The following is a 20,372-nucleotide window of genomic DNA, read 5'->3' on the forward strand; positions in this document are numbered from 1 at the left end:
CACAATACGATTGTGTGTCTCAGATTTAGTATTGTTGAATGTATCAGGGGAAGCTACGACGAAGGCTTTGTGGGACAAGTTAGGGACTTTGTACCAATCTAAGTCTCCGGTGAATAAACTGTTCCTACGGAAAAAGCTATATAACCTGAGGATGAAAGATGGAGACTCGGTGACAGAGCATTTGAACGCATTTAATAATGTGGTAAGTTAGTTATTATCTGTTGATATTAAAATTTCAGATGAAGATAAGTGCATTAGTTTGTTGTGTTCTCTACCAGATTCGTGGGATAGTCTGGTTATTGCAATAGGTAGCAATGCAACTGCCTTGCAGTTTGATGAAATAGTCTCATCTTTGCTGACAGAGGAGATGAGACGGAAAAATATGGAGAGCCAGAATGGTGATGCCTTGTCTGTACGAGGACGTTCCCAGAGTAGAAACAAAAATAAGTCATCGAGTGGGAGATCTAAATCTCCAGGAAAACCTATAAAGGTGGTTTGCTGGAAATGCGGAAAGGAAGGGCACTACAAAAGGGACTGTAAATCTAAAGCTCCTGACAAAGGAAAGAGATATGATGATGCTCCTTCTGCAGAGGTGAAAACCACCTCAGATGAAGGTGGGGATGTGTACTTGGCTTCTTCAAGTACACATGTAAATCATGAGGCATAGTTGATTGACTCATGTGCATCTTTTCGCTTCACTCCCCATAGAGAGTGGTTCTGCGATTATGAGAAATATGATGGTGGTGATGTCTTCTTGGGGGATGATAGGAAGGCTAGAATCGTTGGTCATGGAAAAGTAGAGTTGAAGTTGCAAGGTGGAAGGGTCAGAACATTTTCGGGTGTTTTGCATATTCTTGCATTAGCCAGAAATCTGATTTCCGTAAGCAAGCTGGATGACGCTGGTGTAAAAACATTGTTCGAGAAGGACACCTGCAAGATGGTTCGGGGAGCACTGGTATTGATGCGGGGAGTTCGAATTGGAACTCTGTACAAGCTACAAGGTAGCACTATTGTTGATGGGTGCAACAGTTCTGTGGTTCTTGAAAGTGAAGCAAAAAATCTAGTGGTCTCTGGAGAGAAGACCATGCTGTGGCATCAAAGACTTGGACATAATGGAGAGAAGGGCCTTCGAATACTTCATGGTAAGGGTATGGTAGAAAGTATGAGTAATAGCTCTTTGGATTTTGATTTCTGTGAAAATTGTGTATATGGGAAGCAGAATCGGGTGAGTTTCCCCTCTGGTGGTAAGAAGAAGACAAATGCAGAAGGAAAGGTGGAGAAATACAAAGCTCGGTCGGTAGCAAAAGGTTATTCCCAGGTGCCGGGAATTGATTTTGGTGATATTTTTTCTCCTGTTGCCAAGGTAACTTCTATTAGATTACTTTTATCTATTGCTGCTGCTTTTGTTTTTGAGGTAGAACAGATGGATGTGAAGACAACATTTCTTCACGGGGATCTGGAAGAGGAGATCTACATGAAGCAACCTGAAGGCTTTGCAGTGAAGGGTAAGAAAGAACTGGTATGCAAGTTAAAGAAGTCTCTGTATGGGTTAAAACAGTCACCAAGGATGTGGTATCAGAAATTTGATACATTTATACGGGGACTTGGCTTCATCAGAAGCAAAGCAGATCACTGTGTGTATTTTAAATTAATTGGTGACTATGTTATTTATCTGGTCTTATATGTGGATGATATGTTGGTAGTTGGAAATGACAAAGAAATTATCCAGGATTTGAAGACCCATTTGTCCTCCAAATTCGACAGGAAAGATCTTGGTGTTGCAAACTATATTTTGGGCATGGAACTTAAAAGAGATCGGACAAAGAGGAAGCTTTGGTTAAACCAGAGGAAGTATGTCGAGACAATATTGTAGGGGTTTAATATGCAAGATAGTAAACCAGTGAAGGTTCCTATTCCTGTAGGTGTAAAGTTATTTAATGAACAGTGTCCCAAGACACAAGAAGAGGAAGAGGACATGTCCTGTGTTCCATATGCAAGTGCAGTCGGTAGCTTGATGTATGCGATGGTCTGTACTAGATCAGACATTGCACATGTAGTGGGAGTATTGAGCAGGTTTATGTCAAAACCAGGGAAGGAGCACTGGATAACAATGAAGCGGGTTTTTAGGTATTTGCGTGGCATTAGTGATTATGGTTTGTGATACCAAGGAAGACCAGGATTGGACAGAGTGTTGGATATTCATGGCTTTGTTGATGCAGACTGGGTTGGAGATCTGGATCAGAGAAGATCTACAAGTGGGTATATGTGTTTAACCTATTTGGAGGTGTAGTCAGTTGGATGAGTAAGAAACAATCTGTAGTGGCACTATCAACTATAGAGGCAGAATACATGGCAGCCACTCATGCAAGCAAGGAAGCAGTTTGGTTGCAGAGATTGTGCTCATGTATGGGGTTAGTACAGGGAGCTATAACGATAGACTGTGATAACCAAAGTGCAATTTTCTTGGCAAAGAACCCTGCATATCATTCAAAGACAACGCACATTGATGTTCAGTATCACTTTGTGAGGGATATGATAGAAGACAAAAAGGTGTTGTTGGTAAAGGTGGACACTTTGAAGAATACTGCAGATGCATTGACAAAATCTATGAGCTCTGAGAAGTTCTCTTGGTGTAGAGAAACAATGGGCGTTGCAGGGCTGGATAAATGACTAAGCTCTCTTGTGGCCCCCTGTGGAAAGAAAACAAGTGGGAGAATGTTGGGTTGTGTTATATTATTTCCATGACTAGCCCATGTAGTTAATCGGGGGGTTAGAAGGGTGGCGGAGCCCCCCCTTAGTTGCGCTAATTGCGTAGTGGGGGGGGGGGAGTCACAGGGGGTTTGACCTACCTATGGTTTTGTGCATGATTTTTCGCACATGGTTTTGGATGTGATGTTTTTCAGTCCATGGTTTTGGACGCCATGGTTTTCGGTCCATGGTATTGGATGCTTTGGCATGTATAAATATGTATTGTAACATTGAAAGGAAAATAATGAAAAATCAAGCTGGTAGTCCCCGTTTTGGGATCTAGGGGAAAATCTCTATGTATATGTGTTTTATGTGTTATGCTCTCGCATTGTTTATTTTCTGTGTTTTAGAATTCGTATGCAGGTAATTTCTGTACAAGGTTAAAACCTACACCCCTTGCAACAAATCTAATCTTGTATTTATCTATGCTTCCATCAACGACGTGTTTGATCTTGTGGATCCATTTTTAGGGGACAACCGATTTGTCACTAGGTCTAGGAACAATTTCCCAAACCCCATTCTTCATGATGGATTAATATTCTTCCTGCATAGATTTCTTCCATACTTCTTGATGATCAACTTCTTCAGATGTAGATGGTTCTGCTTCAATTAGTCTTGTCATATATGTAGCATATCCAGAATACCTCTTCAGCCTTTTGCTTTCCTTGAAGGTTCCTTTTGCAGCTTCATGCCCTTTCGCATCTTCAAGAGTGACTTTTAACCAATTTGGCCTCTTCCTTGTGGTTGGTATGGCCACAACTTGAATAGGCTCACTTGGTCCTTCTTCTTCCTCTTGAATTGTAGAAGGGTTGTCGGGTTATACTTCTTCTTCTTCAAATATGGGTAGATCTTTGTCATCAGAATCAATAGGAATATCCTTCGACTTTTTGTAAGCTTGATTCTCATCAAATATAATGTCCCTGCTTACTTCAATGTGTCTCCCTTCCTTGATGTAAATTCTATATGCCTTTGAGGAGAGAGTATAGCCAACGAAGATCCCTTTGATGCTTGTAGAATCCAACTTCTTTCGCTCGTCCTTTGGAACATTGATATATGTAGGACACCCAAAGATTCAGAGATGGTCCACACTTTGCTTCTTTCTTGTGAATGCTTCCTCGAGTGTCATATTATTGAGAATTCTATGAGGACTTCTATTTTGAATATATACGGTTGTCATTGCTGCTTCTCCCCATAGAAACTTTGGCAAATCTTGATCAAGTAGCATTGTTCGTACACCTTCAATTGTCCTATTCTTTCTTTCGGCCACTTCATTTTGTTCGGGATAGTAGGGAACAATAGGCTCTCTCTTAATTCCTGCTTCTTTACAATATGCAATTAATTGTTTAGAAGTGTATTCCCCACCATTGCCAGATCTCAAAGTTTTTATCTTTCTTTCGGTTAGGGTTTCCACTTCGCATCCAAACTCCTTGAATTTCTCAAATACTTCAACCTTTTTCTTGAGAAGATAGAGCCATGTCTTTCTAGAGTAATCATCAATAAGTGTTACATAGTAAAGATGATCTCCAAGTGATTTGTCAGACATGGGCCCACACACATCAAAACGTATGAGGTCTAATATTTCCTTAGACCTTGTTTTACTATTGAAAATGGTTTTCTTATATGTTTTCCCAAAGAGCATCCCTTGTAAACTCCTTCACGATCTTCTTTGATATTTGGGATGCCATGAACTAGATGTTTAAGATTAGGAATGCCTCTGTCGTGAAGATGACCATATCTTCTATGCCATAGCTCAATAGGAGATATTTCCATATGAACTGGGGCTCGCGGAGATGGTGTAATGACTTTATACAAAATTCCTTCACGAACTCCAATGACCGTAGCTTTATCAATACTAAAATATTTTCCCCGGACCAAGACCTTTCCATCAACAAAAGAAACTCTATCCCCTTTATCTTCTAAGCAAGAAATTGAAAGCAAATTCTTTTTCAAACCTGGAACATATAGTATGTTGTTGAGATGTAGTTTTGCAACATTCTCCAGCTTCACAGATGTAGATCCAAGGCCTCTAACATTATAGCTTTTGTTGTCTCCCAATTCCATTACATGAGAGGATGGTTCCTTTGATAGAGTTTGTAGTTGTTTACTTTCCCTTGTCATATGCTTTGATGCTACACTGTCTGTGATCCATGTGTTATGATCATTGAGGGATCCTGTAAGTGCAACTAAGAACCCTTGACTTAGACCTTGTTGAATAAGTAGTAGACAATCTTCTTGATCCATTTTCCTGTAGAAGTGAATCCCATTCTTATCATAGAGGGAGAAATCATTTCCTTTAAGCCAATGAGGTGATCTTCAATCTTCTTCGACCTTAGCTCTAATACCATGTTGAGAAATCAATGCTAGTAGGATTAGGGTTAGATTTCTCTTTCTTGATAATTACTTGTGAATTATGTTGGCTTCTTTTACTTGTTTGTTATATTATCTTTCATCAAGCAATTACCAAATTATGTGTGCATGAAGATCACAAAAACACAAGACACAAGATGTAGGCACTCTTCTAGGGCAAAACCCCTCTCTAGGGGAAAACCCAGTGAAAAATATCTTCCTTCAATAGTTTTCTTTGAGACTCTTCTACCTAGACACAAACTTCCTCCACACCATGCCAAACTCTTCTTCTTCTATCCAACCTTCAACCTAGTAGCAACAACACTTCGACCCTAGAACTTCAACTTGGCAGCTTCCGACATCAACAACAACTTTGACCTAGACTAGGAGACTTCGATCTCCCAAACCAGCCCACACGAGAGAGAAAGAGGCAGCAAAATTTTGATTTTCTGCTTCTTCTTCACCTAGACAAAACTTGCACTCCTTTTGGACTCTTCCTTCAACTTCACACTTCTTCCTAGCTTCCAGCTTCCATAGATCGAATTATGCTTGAGAGAGTGAGATACTCAAATGAAGTCAAACTGCCTTGTATATATAGCCTTCCAATGAGGTCGAATTGCCTTCTTTGAGGTCGATTTGATCTTCATGAGGCCGACTTGGTGTGGAGGTTAAATTATTTTTGACTAAAAAATAATTCTTTTTACAACGTTCAAAAGCCCAAGAAGGGTCTCGTAAAATATACAATGACTCTATTGATTGTTTATTAATCCTAGGAGTCCTCAATTGGAACTTTTACTAATAAAATGGTGACCCAAGCATGAAATCCATTCTTTAATAAGTCATTGTAACAATAATAAAAATTCTTTTTACAAATACATTTTATGAAGACCGAACCTAGTTACATTTTTTCAACACCATGAGTGGTGGTACCATGGGCTGGTGACTATGGGTCATAACAATATCACCTCTTACAATAAATGATTTCAATAAATTCTGGAACGATTTCAATAAACTAGCCACATTACACTTGGATTGTGAGGCCCATGATTGGTGATATCATGGGTTGGTGACTGTGGTTCACAACAACATCACCTCTTATACTGAGTTCACTTAGAGACTCATTGAACGGTTTGACAAGAAGGATCCAAAGCTTCATTTTAGAGAGTTGGCACGACTCAAACATGCAAGTAGTCTGGACGCTTATATTTCAATGTTTCAGAGGCTGGCAGTCATGGTCGCAAACATCTCAAAGGCCAGATTGGTGATGCTATTTATAGAGGGGTTGGAAGAATCTCTACGTGGATGGGTCAAAGGCTTTGAACCTACCACTCTTTATGTGACTTTCAACAAGTCCAAGGGCTTGCAAGATGTTGTCTCTAAAAATAAATTCACTCCTAAACCTTCTTTCGCTTAGAAAAGTAAAGAAGTCAAGCTCTTTCAGAAGGAGTGGACCGAGAAACCAAAGATGGAGGAGGAGGCCCAGAAGGAGCTTAGAAAGAAGAAACTTTGCTTCAACTACCAGGAACCATAGGCACTATGGTAGGTACAGGGACAAATGCACCATGGGCATTGACAACTGAACCAAAGCATTATATGGGGCAGGTACAGGGACAAGTACAAGGACAAATGCGCTAGATAGTTGGAGGTGAGTCCTCACATGTAGAGGGCAAAGGTCCTACTATTGCCTCTATGCTAAGATTCCCTAGATATCACACTTTCAAAGATATAGGGGTTCTAGCAGGGCACAAGGTGACAACACTGATTGATAGTGGGGCTTCCCACAATTTCATAGATGTGAACATGGTGGAACGAAGAAGGATTCCTACTAAGGAGTTTGATGGTTTTACAGTTGTCATACCTGGGAAACATCAGATGGACTACAATAGATATATCCCTAAACTACAGCTAACCATGGGGAACTATACAGTGACAGAGGACTTCTTTGTGGTGGATGTACCAGACACTAATGTAGTGCTGGGTTGTTAATGGCTTTACTACATTGGGAAGTACACCACGGACCAACGAAACATAGAAATGGAATTCAAAGACCCAATAGATGGTAAAAGGGTAGTTTTGAGGGCCATGCATAGATACTCGACAAAGCTAGTATCGTCTCACTGTTGAATTTCCATGACCTTGGGTCTAGGTTAGAGTCTTAAAATCACTGACGTTTCCAAACCAAGAATCTCAACCATAAACTACTTTGCATAGCGGAAATCTAAATCAGTGAATCACATACACACAAATATAGACAACTTTTTAATTTTTCAACCCAACTTCGTTATGTTAATCCAACTGATATAATACAACAATCTAGGGCTCCCTTACCAAGGATAATGGCCCTCATACATCCACTAGTACAAGATACAAATTGGGGCTTGGTGTCAGTCCATTGACAACCAATCTGCCCTGAACAAGATACTTTGACCATCTGGCTGATGAAGTCGACTCTCTCAGCTCCCCTTGGTTGTACCCTGTACCTGCCTGATCCTTCGACTCCCGATCTGCAACTCCTGCCTCTATCAATTCTCCAAGTCCATCTTGTTGGAAATACTGGGAGGGGGGGTGAATCAATATTTATTTTTCCCACTATTGTTTTACCAGTTAAAACATATATATTCAGAACACAAGATGAAAAACAAGAATAAATGCTTTTATTAATATAAACTGTGTAGTAAAATAGATACATTATATAGATGGTTACAATCAGTTGCCAAGCTCCAACTTGGACTTTGGTGAGGCTCCAACCTCCAGAGCACCAACTCTATTTTGCCAAGACACCAATTTTGGACTTAGGAGCACCAACTCCCAAGGACTTCAATCCTTCCTACGTCTGAGGCATCAACCCCAAGGACTCCAATCCTACTTACTTCTGAGGCAGCAGCCCCAAAGACTCCTATCCTTCTTGCTTCTGAGGCACCAGCCCCAACGACTCCTATCCTTCTTGCTTCCGAGGCACCAACCCCAAGGACTCCAATCCTTCTTACTTGTCAAGATTCATTATATAGTAATGTTCTGCTCTCAGAACTCTTCTCTGCTGAGTTCTGTCTATTTACAGCTTCACTGTAGTCTCCAAACTACAGTATCAATGACAACCAGTCTTCTTATGAATGAGTCTTTACAACTCTGCACACTGCCCACACATAGTCTCCAATAGCCTTCATGCTCTCTGATAATGTCTTCACACAGCTCTAGTCAGTCTACTGTTAGCTACACTAAGCTCTGCATAAAGAACAACTTCTTGTTCAAGCTTATGTTCTCTGCTGGCTACTTCTCCCCTTCGACTGTCTGCTGTCCTGTTGGCCCTTCGGCCCTCTTTCTGTTCTGCTGGATCCTCTCGCTACCTCTGTCTCCTCCAACTTATTTTCCATAGCGTTCAATAGCCTTCAACATCATTCACTGCTACTGCTTCTGCTATCTCACACTCTGGTTCTTCACCATACCAACAACAACAATAGTTCTCTGTTTTTACTGTTTTATACACTCTCATGCCTTTGTCCATTCGTTTCTGCTTACTCGTTGGCTCTTTGGCTTCCTTAACGCTCGCTGTCATTTCCTTTGTGCTCGCTTGCTTCTTCAGCTTCCCAGCTTTCGGTTTCCTCTATCTATTCGTGCTCACAGGACACGTTGATTCAATGGCGAGGACCGAGTCATACGCAGAGGACACATATTCAGAAAACTGTAACAGCGCTCCTGTTTTCTCATGATAGCAGGCATACACAGGGATGGCATTATTTAACGGACTTGCCACGTCCTGATCGCAATCGCCATTGACATTATTTCAGCCTCCTGAACTATCGGGAGCATTCCGTAGTGTATTTCTGCCTCTAAACGCCGCGTAAGCCAAAAAATACATTTACACAAGAAACATAGGCAAAGTGGCTAAAGGGTAGACTTCAATATTAATTCACCCGCAACTATTCCTATATCGGATCTGCAGCGTATGTCGCAATCGGCACTCAAGGCTTCCAGGGGTCCTTTATACATCAACCCCATGATATCGCCGATGGCCGACGGCCGATCCACCACTGGACGCGATATTATATTAAGCCCGTCTGTAATGTTGCATCGGGTCAGGTCTTGCAATCGCAATCGGTGCTTGGTGTGGCAAGGCTTCATAACATATGCGATTGTGACGGATGCGATATGGTATTAAACCATGTTTTATATGCTCGTCGGGTCCACATATATATGTATCGCCATTGGCGATCGCAAAGGGGCCGCTTAACATATTGTAGTGTCCGCTTCCGAAGTGCCGATGCGATAATTGCTATTGGCGATCGCAAGTTGCACAGGGTCAAGACTCATCGTTAACATAGACCCCTCATAGTGATGCGATCTGCTGGACCCGATAGGACCCCAAATCTCCCGTGCATATATTTTCAAGTCCGCTTTCCGCCTCCGATAGTGTTAAAGCATGCATACATGGGTTTTACAGACCCGATAACGTAATGGGATATATCTATATGAGTTTTGCCCTCGATGGCTCCCGATAACTCTGTCTGCTTCCTCTGTGGCTCTGATGGCTCTGTTTGCTGTTAAATGCATCCATTGCTCCTCCGATGGCTCTCGATAGTGTAGTTTCATGCATATATGTGATTTCTGCTCCCGATAGTGCAGTTGCACACATATATGTGATTTCTGCTCCCGATAGTTGTTAAATGCATGCGTATAAGCTCTCTAATCGCTTTGTTTCTGTGTTTCCTCCGTTTGCTCTGTGTGCTCCTCTTCATTGGCATATATATCTGACATATACATATATGGCTCCTCCAGCTGTTTGCGTCTTCTGTTGCTCCGATAGCTCTGTGTGCTGCGTCCCATGGCTCTATTCTTCTTGGGCACATATATATATGTGTGGCTCCTCTTGCTTTGATATGCCTCCTTACTCTGATATGTCTGTTTCCGCATATATATATATATATATATATGGCTCCTCCGGTAGCTCCTCTTAGTCCAATGTGGCTCCTCTCGTCTGGTAACTCCTCTTGCTTATGGCTTGGCTATCCTGATGGCCTTGCTCCTGTCTCTTCATGGATCTGTTCTGCTTCCCCTTGGCTTCATGTCATCCTTTAGTATCCAGAATATTGCCATATGACATCAATGACAACCTAGGTCAACACATCTGGCCATGAAATCTTGGCTATCCAATCTGCTCTCTAGTTGTGCCTTCATCCATCAAGGCCACAACACATCGAGACTCCTGTCAAGTTGTTCATAGCTCCACTTGTGAACAACTCTCGATTTGCCCACTGTTGCTCCTCAGCTACTCAGGGACTTCAGACTACTATGGTCTTCCTGTGCTCCTCCGATGAAGACCACTATGGTCTTCCTGCGCTCCACTTGTGAACAACTCTCGATCTGCCCACTGTTGCTCCTTAGCTACTTAGGGACTTCAGACTACTATGGTCTTCCTGCACTCCTCTGATGAAGACCACTATGGTCTTCCTGTGATCCTCCGATGAAGACCAACATAGGGCATGGAGGACTACCACCTATCACTGCAAGATGTCCATTCCCACAATGAACACGGGCTAGGAGGACTGCCCATCATCTGCTGTAGAAGTCCTTCTCCACACACAAGTTTGAGGCTCCACAACTGCTCCTCTGGTTCGTCAACCCTTGAGCTCATCAACTGCCGCTCTTGCAACCACCTTTGTCCATCAAGGTGTTGCTCACCAGGCTCCAACTTGGACACTATCACGCTATCCTCCAGCGAACCATAAGTGCCCAATCTCGTCCACACTTGGTCTTCTCTCACGCTGCCCTCCAATAGTCCACGAGAGACCAAGTCCACCCTCGAGCATCTGCACCTAGTTAGGGCATCCCCACACCTAGGAGACCCTTACACATGGTTGCCCACAGACTCAACCAATCTGCCCATTGTTCTCAATAGAGGAGTGATAGCACAAATCTGGGCACATCAATATGTCCTTCACCTAGGACACCATCAACTCATCATCCAAGGGAACATTTGCAACACTCCTTGCTGCTTTCCTCTTGCCTTCCAATTTGATGTGCCTGCTATCACCTTGGCTGCTTGGTAGGCCTCCCAACAATCCATGTGGTCTCATCCAAACAACTCCTAAGGCCTCCTACAAGAAGACCATCAACTAATCCACGCTCTGGTCCATAAATCAAGGACCCAAACTTCACTGTGGAAACTAACCACTAGTTAGGGCTTCTGACCTCCTCCCTCCTTGGCTTCCACAGGCTGCTCATAAAACTGTCCAAACTAAGACACAATCCCTAACATCAATCAACATGAATCAAACAACCAACTCATACCTGCATTTGCCTTGGACCGAGGTTATATTCTGCTGCAATTTCTGTGGTTTGGTTAGGGCAAGACACAGGTCCATGTCGACCCAATAAAACAACCCTACAAACCTCTTTTCTGCTACGGCTAGCGTCCTGTAGGTTCCCTCCTTCGCTGTTGATCTGAGCTTATAACCAACCCCCAAAACACCCGTTCTATCCTTTGTTTAGGCCTGTGACCTTCTTCTTTTGGACTCTAGGGCTGCGACATCATAAGAAGGGATAGAACTCCCTTACATCGTTACACCTCTGCACGCTGTCCAATAAATGCGTCTTCCTTCACTGCACATAATTCAGACTACAAGAGAAGAAACATGCTCCAACTCAGCCCAGAAATTACCCTTACTAATGCGGTTGTCCTCATGTACTACTGCGGCCTTCTCATAGGTGAAAACTTGCCCTTAAAATAGACCCAAACACACTGTCCTCCTCTTTATGAGCTCAGTTGTCTTTCTGAGATTGATTACCTATGAAATGATGTTCTTGGATGAGAGAAATGACTCTCACACACCTCTTATTTATACACATAAGAGGAATCCACGAATTACATGAAGGGACATGTCTTTTTGACCAAGCCTACATGACTTGACTGTCCATAAATTAATTGTCAACTTCAAAAATTCGTATCTTCATTTCTAGAGCTCCGATCTGAGTGATCTTTGGAGTGTTGGAATCAGCACACCAAGCTCTATCACCTCAAATTTTCTCATGCTCAAATTCTTCATGGTTTTGGCCCAAATCCTGATGGGTGCAAAACTCCAAGCTTGGGTTCCAAGCCCACAAGCCTACTTGTGGAGCTTCTTCCTCCAAACCCTTGATACACAAGGCTTGGAGTACCTCCAAGCTACACAAAAATCAACACTAACCACATGGAGGCAGTATTGAGGCGAGACGATGTTGAGTGGGCAGTAGAGTGCCTTGTCACAAACAACAGGCACTTAGAACAGGCACGACAACACTTAGTTGACATTCAAGTATTGATCCGTAAGCACCAAATTTTTTTTGCTGACATTCCTCCAAGTAGACCACTAGACAGGGGTTTTGAGCATTTCATAGAATTGAAGGAGGGTGTGCAGGCAATGCTAACTATCCCTATCGACATTTCAAGGTCTACAAAGATGAGATAGAGAAGGCCATTAAGGAGTTGTTGAGGTTGTGCCATATTTGACCTAGCTCCAGTTCATTTGCTTCTTCAGTAGTGATGGCTAAGAAGAAGGATGACACTTGCGGATGTGCATAAACTACCAGGCTCTCAATAAGAGGACAATGAAGAACTTGTATCCTATTCCTAGGATTGATGAGCTGATGGATGAGTTGAAAGGGGCAAAATATTTTTCGAAGATTGATCTTTGTTCTGGCTATCATTAGATTCAGGTTTGGGAGCAAGACATCCCGAAAACAGCCTTAAGGTGCCACTGGGCACTATGAGTTTTTGGTTATACTATTTGGGCTAAATAACATTCCTGTGACTTTCTAATCCTATATGAACCATGTGTTCAATAAGCAGTTGTGGAAGTACTTGCTGGTCTTCTTTGATGACATATTGGTCTACAACTAGACATGGGAAGACCATTTGAGGCACATGGATGAGGTGCTGGGAATTCAGGAGTAGAAGGAATTATATGTGAAGGAGTCCAAGTGTGAATTTGGCATGATGAAGATGCTCTACCTAGGGCATGTAATTGGACACGATGGGGTTCAGGTACACTAGGAGAAAATTAGGGCAATCATTGAGTGGCCCACTGCAAAGAATGTCACGGAATTGAAGAGCTTCCTTGGTCTTTGCACTTACTACAGGAAGTTTGTTAAGGGGTTCTTGCAGTTAACAACTCCTCTTACAAACCTCACCAAGAAGGGAGCCTTCAGCTGGTTAGGAAGAGCACAAGAAATATTCGAGAGGATGGAGGTGATGAGTACGTGCCTCATGCTTGCACTACTAGATTTCACCCAGCCATTTGTGCTGGAATGCGACGCTTCGGGGACAGGGATAGGAGCAATTCTTATACTGAATCAACACCCCATAATGTTCGAAAGCCACAAGCTTAGAGATTATGAGTTGCACTATTCAATGCATTGGCCAAATTCAGGTAGTATTTGGTGGGCAACATATTTAAAGTAAAAACAGACCATAATAGGCTAAGGTTCCTTATGGAGCAAAAGGAACTGAGTGAGAGGCAGCAAAAGTGGACCAACAAGTTGCAAGCCTATGACTTTGAGATAGAGTACATCAAGGGCAAGAACAACATAGTGGCTGATGCTCTTTCAGGGATGCCACACACCTTCTCAGTCATAGAAATGACAGAAGATTGGAAGTCATTGCTGCTGCTGGAGTATTTGAAGAATAAAATTGGTTATGAGATTTTGGAGGGGTTGATCCGTGATGACAGGTATAGGGTTATGAATGACATTATTTACTATACGGATCAGATCTATCTGGTGCTGGAATCAAAACTCAGAGAGAATTATGCAGGGAACTCACAAGTCACCCTTAGTAGGACATTCGAGATATGTAAAGACCTATAGGAAGAGTAGGGAGAGGTTCCCTTGGAAAGGCCTCAAGATGGATGTGTTGAGGTTCATGAAGGAGTGCAACACTTGCGAACAAAACAAGGTAGAGCACACTCATCCAACAAGTTTACTGCAACCCCTCCCTATCCCTAAGCAAAAGTGCGAGAGCATTTCCATGGACTTTATCATTGGCTTACTCCCGACGCAGGGCAAAGATTGGATATATGTGGTGGTATATCAGAATCATCAGATCACAAAATTTGCTCATTTCTTTACCATATCGTCAAAATATTCAGCATTGTAGGTGGCTGAGCTATTTCTTAAGGAATTCTTCAGATTACATGGGTTGCCGAAGACCATTGTCAGTGATAGAGATCGCAGGTTCATGGGCGGCTTCTTGCTGCAGCTTTTCAGACTTGTGGGAACTGAAGTAACTCCAAGCACCAACTACCACCCACAAACTGATGGGCAGACAAAGATAGTCAACAAGTGGCTAGAAAGGCTATCTTAGGAATTATGCAACCTGCCAACAAATGGCATGGGTAAAGTGGTTGCATTTGGGAGAGTATTGCTACAATACCACTTTCCACATGTCCGTTGGCATGACTCCCTTCAAAGCATTATATGGGTATGACCCCCCAACATTCGCAGACAGGATATTCGGAGATAGTCGGGCACCTTTGGCCAGGGACTAGATCCAGGAGAGCCAGGATATTTTAAAAGTCCTCAAGGACAATTTACAGCTGGCTCCAAATCAACAAAAAATGTATGTAGATAGGCACAAGGTGGAGCACAACTTTGAAGTGGGAGATATGGTGTACCTCTGTATTCAGCCCCATAGACAGTCATAACTGAAAACAAAAGGGGCGGAAAAGTTTAAACCTAGGTTCTATGGGCCATTCAAAATTTTGGGACGAGTAGGATAAATAGCGTATGAACTCGAGCTTCTTGAAGGATGTAAAATTTATAATGTCTTTCATGTCTCGTGCCTTAAAAAGGTCTTGGGGCAAATGTTGTACTTCCATAGAATCCTCACCATTGGACGAGGAACGAGAGTTTATCTTGGTTCCGAAAAAAATCCTAGAAACAAGGGAGAGGAAGTTGCAAAATAGGACAATAAAGGAGTACCTAGTAAAGTGGAAGGATTTACCTGTGGAAGATGCCACTTGGGAAGGTGAACAGGTGCTCAAACATCCTGAATTGAAATTGCTCGAGGATAAACAATCTTGGGTGGGGAGGACTGTAATGTCCCCGACCACTTAGTGAGCTTATGACGGAGTTCGCTAGCCTAATGTGGTTCCCATAGGCTAAAAGGGGACAATATTTAATAAGGGGGACTTAATTTGCCGAAGGAAACATTATTAAAGTTTAAGGGGTGAAAATGAGACATTTTCTAGGCAAGTGAAAAGTCACTTTAACTTTATAAAGTGAAATATTATAAAGTGACTTTATAAAAGTTAAAATGATAAAATGGTGGCAAAAGTGGCCATAAGTTTATAAAAGAAGGAAAATGAGGAGACTCTCTTCATTCGTGCATTTGAGTTTTTGGAGAAAATAGCTCTTGGAGAGTTTTCTTGAGGAGAAGCTTAGGGTTAGGAAACCGTGGCACCATAGCTGGTTTCAGTGTTGAAACTAGACACTCTAGCCGGTTCAAAGAGTGATATCACTCAGATGTCACCATCAGAATTCAAAGGAGAAAAATGATTTTTCTAGAGATTTGAGCTAGAATAGGTGTTATCAGTTGAATCTCTGATTTATTGTTCTTCATTCAGCATCTTTCAGGTTGGAGACAAAAATTATGGAGCCAAAAGTTCAAGCCAGGTATGAAACTAAGTCACTGCTGTTAGAAGAACGACTTCCTCTCATTCTGTGATTCGAGCTATTTGAAAAAGAGGACAGGTTTGAGGAATAAGCACAGGGATGAGTTCTGGTTACAAAAGCTTGAGTTTCCTTATCCCCAGAGAATGTGTTGCTCATTCCCTCACTGGGTCGAAGTTTTGAAGCTTGGAGGAACGAACTCTCTCTTTACCAAGAGGCCGAGATATACACTCCTTTGCTAGGCCGAGATTTATGTTCATAAGGCTGAGTTTCCATTATCAAAGCTGGGTCGAGTTCCTTAAATATATTCTGGAATGATTTCCCTTCTATTTCTGTTGTGCGCAACCTTGGTGGGAACGTGGTACATTGTGAAAGACAATATGGAGTTCTGAGCTTGAATATTGTGCAAATGCATTGGCAAAGACCAAGACTAGACGCTATTCCGAGATCAATATCAGTCCATTTCTCTAACTGGCTGAGCATAGGAGCTGTTGGTGCAATTTGCATGTGACTGGGTCATGTTGAAGAGGGAATGGTACTGGACATGTCAAATAAAAAGGCTGATGCGTATGACTGGTTTCCTTGAGAAGAACTGATAAAATGAATGCCAGCTTGTTGGAGCTAAATCACCAGGTTCCTCTAATCCATTTATTTCAAATGTATTTGCAATGTGCACAGTGAAAAATAAAAGGGACTGTTCTCGTTGTTTTTATTGTGATGAGATCTGTGTAAATTTCTGAGTCATTAAATATATTAGGTGAACTCACTGCTGGTTATTTTGGAATGCCTACTGCTCACTGTGTACATATGCTGAAGCTAAATGTATGAGAAAACACCTACAACAGTGCACATCTAAACTGTTTGATGAAAGTTGCCACTGAAATTTTGATTGCAAACTCAGAAATTTATTGAGCAATTCGAGGGTTTTTTTCCAAGTGGGAATTTTACACTCTGGAAGCTGTTCTTGGACAACAATCTAGCCTCCTCTTGGACACAGTCAGTCCAGTGCTGATCAAACTTGGGTAGCTTATCCCGTGCACGAATACCCTCTACAAATGGATCCCATGAAGAAGGAAATCTTTTAAGAGTCACTATAACAAGCTCTGCATCATCAATGGTATCTACAATGGCTTTAAGTTGATCTCTTAACTAGGAGACTCTCATGAGATAAGTGGCAACTGAATCCAATCTGGACATCATGATATTATGGAGCTGATGCCTTAAGGCTAATTTCCTGCTAGTGTTGTTACTCTTGAACAATCCCACCAAGGCATGATACATTTCTTCAGCACTCGTCATCTCAATAACATGTGGAATCAAGTGGTCCACTATGGAATCTATCAAGATCCTCTTAGCCTTTGCTTTCTTCATATGTTTGGCTTTCTCCTCAACATCTTGTGGTTCCGAGGCATTTTCCTTCACATAAGTCTGAATCGCATTTTCATCCAAGACAAGGAGTATCCTGGTCTTCCAAGATCTGAAATTTGTAGCACCATCCAACCTGTTTTCTACCTTGACACTGGGCATCATCTTGACAAGAGATCTGAAATCCGTACAAGCTGTTGAATACTAAAATCTGGGGCTGAAATCAATGGCTGATATTTAACAAAGCTCTGATTCCATGTTGAAATTCTATAGCATGTGCTATAGAATACAATTTTGTGCTCTAATAATTTCTTCCTAATGATTTTCAAATAGTATTTCTCATGCCACTGATATCATTGAATAATTACATAGAAAATCTCAACTGTAAATGCAGCGGAAACAATAAAGGTCATAGAAAGACAGCCATGCACAATAGACAATATTTTGAACCTGGGAAACCCAACCTTGGAAGAAAACCCAACAATATTTTCTTGAGGAGAAATTGTCTTTTCAGCGAAGTTTACAAATGAGAAATTTGTGCCAGGATTACAGGTGAAAACACTAGTCATACTTGGTCAAACTACTGCTAAATAAGTCAAAAGTCAACTCACTCAATGCTGGCCAAACTACAGCCTGTGGTCAAATTCGGCATGCGGTCAACCTGCACATGCAGACTTGCGGTCAACGGTCTCTGGTCAACTCGAATATACAGCCCTGCTGTCAATGGTATGTGGTCAACTCAGTCAACCTGCAATCAAAGTTTGTGGTCAACTGCGGTCAAAGTTTGTGGTCAGCACTGGTCAAAACCCTCACACGTGTGGCTGTACGAATTGGTCAATCTCACTGGTCAAACTCAGTCAACTACTCACATTTGCGGCCTCCAAGAGAGATGGAATGATGAAGAAAAGATGAAGATGATCTCCAACAAACATTTTTCTCCTTAGCCGAATTTCTCCTCCACTAGAAAAGATTCAATGAGATTGCTATGTTGATAATTTGTCTTCTCACATTTTTATCTATTTATATAGAACTTTAATGTTGAGTGGAGACCCGTAAAGAGGCACCTCATCACAAGAAACCCCCTCACTTATGGAGCCTACATTACAACTCATCATTAGACTATAATTGTTTATTCCACTAATGAGTGAAAAATCCCATTACATAAACAAATCAAACCCGCTCTATAAAAAATAGATCACTCCATCCTAGAGCAAGCAATGTGAGTACCGTAGGCCAATCTCTCCTAGCCAAATCAGCATGGCCCCATGGGAGAAGGACTGCCCGGGGCCATTCACCCCTAGCCAAATTAGCATGGCCCCATAGGTGAATGTACCATTCTCCCCTAGTCAAATCAGCATGACCCCGTGGGAGAATGTCTGCCTGATGCTGCAAAAACATCAACATTTTCTTCCTGTGTATATTGAAATATTCTGGAAATATGATATTTCAAGCACATTCTATCCTTAGTTTTTAAAGTAGACGTGCTGATAAATATGGTGTTATGGAAATTTATAATACTTTGAAGTTTGAACATATAATTTAAACTTTACCGCATGCCGATGCTTCATTTATCTGTAAATATAATGTAGTTGGCTTGACAAATTTGTGTTTCCAGAAATGGGATGTTCTGTCAATGTTCTATGGAAAGGAAATGTTCAGCAAGTTTTCCATGCATGATTTGTTGCCATAACTAAGAAAGATATATTGAAAGCAATGGACAACCTTATCAAACCTAATGGAAGTGAATTGCTGGCTAGTTTTTAAAATAGATGTGCTGTAAATACGTTGCTTGGAAATTTTAGAAGTTTGAACTTTGAACTCATAAAAATGTACATGCCACTACATTTTCTGTTAATATAATGTGGTTGGCCTGTCAAATTTGTGGTTTCCAGTAATGGGATGCACTGTCAATGTTCTACGGAAAGGAAATGGTCAGCAAGTGTTCCGTGCACGATTTTCTGCCATAACTGAGAAAGATATATCGAAAGCAATGAATAATCTTGTCAAACCTAATGAAAATGAAGCACTGGCTGTTGATGCACGTCAGGAGATTGATCTAAAGGTTGGAGTTGCATTCACACGGTTTCAGACACGTTACTTTCAAGGCAAATATGGAAACCTTGATTCCAGTGTTATTTCGTATGTTTGTACTCTCTGCTTGAAACTTTCACTGTTTTTTATACCTTTTAGGTATTGTTCCATACTACCACTCCTTTTAAAAAATAAACATGAAGATATATTTGTATGTATATTTGTATGCATATATCTTAAAAGACATCTATGTGGTGCCCTCCCATTAACATGGCAGAAATTATTTTCATAGATATGTTTATGTTACAACCCAAGTATATCATAAATGTTAGCAGAAAGAAATTATGGATTCACAAGTAGCTATTATGGTGCTCAAAATAATTAATGTAGCTATTACTTTGCTCAAAAAATTAATGTTGCTTTTGATAAAAAGAGTGACATCATATGGTCTTCAATCCCCATCAGAGTTATGCCGTTTTGAGGGTAACTGTGATTTTGCTTCATGCATACAGGCCTCATAACGAGGTTACATCTATTTTGGAATTGTCTTTGTACTCTGTTTTTATGTAGATGGCTTGGCACTCCAGTTGCTTAATCATTGGTGTATTTTTTGTTTCCATTAGTCATTCGTGGCCATTTTAATAACTGAAATTAAAATTATCTAGGTAGATGGTTTAGTGTAAAATGCTACTATACTAACCCTTCACTCGTTCATTGTTCACATAATTCACATTTTCTGAAATTTAGAGAGTATTTTATTGATTACTATTGGTGTACATCAGCATTGGATGGGAGTGCAACATGTTTTAAGCTAAAATGGGGCATTTAGAATTATGTTATAGGCTGATTTTTGTACAGGCATGTTGACTTTATCACACAAAGAGGACAACCCGCATTTTATGCATTGCAACTTGCAATGAGTGGCATTGATCAACGTCAAGGATGGTGGCATACATTTCCAGAGCAAGGCAAGGGATGCTAGAAGGGCGGTCTGCATTTTCTAGAGGAAAGTACACTGACTGATACAGGCTATGTAATTTGTGGAATATGACCTAGTTCTGTGGTTTATCTTTTGGGAACTAAGTAGAAGCTTGGTTGTGGTGTGGTGGAATCTTGACTGTAGATCTCACAGGGGAGCAAAAAAACAGATTTATTCATAAACTGATTGTTACCCAAAAATATGTCAGCCATGAAACCGTAAAGTCCAAAGCACTGATGTGTAATATTTGTGTCACTAGGAT

At 41.4% G+C, this 20,372-nt stretch overlaps 1 protein-coding gene across 1 annotated transcript in view; it reads left to right on the forward strand.

Moving 5' to 3' along the window:
* The window catches only part of LOC149208000 (DNA topoisomerase, type IA, core), a 375,671-nt gene that overhangs the window by 148,108 nt on the left and 207,191 nt on the right, over positions 1–20,372 (forward strand). Inside the window, exon 6 of the mRNA XM_089395900.1 lies at positions 18,993–19,239. Coding sequence (XP_089252026.1) covers positions 18,993–19,239 — 247 coding nt within the window. The remainder of the gene's footprint in view (positions 1–18,992; positions 19,240–20,372) is intronic.

Source organism: Pinus tabuliformis, chromosome 1_2 (genome assembly GCF_031772625.1).
Source record: "Pinus tabuliformis cultivar Carrire ecotype Pingquan chromosome 1_2, CPIR1, whole genome shotgun sequence".
NCBI classification, from domain to species: Eukaryota; Viridiplantae; Streptophyta; class Pinopsida; order Pinales; family Pinaceae; genus Pinus; species Pinus tabuliformis.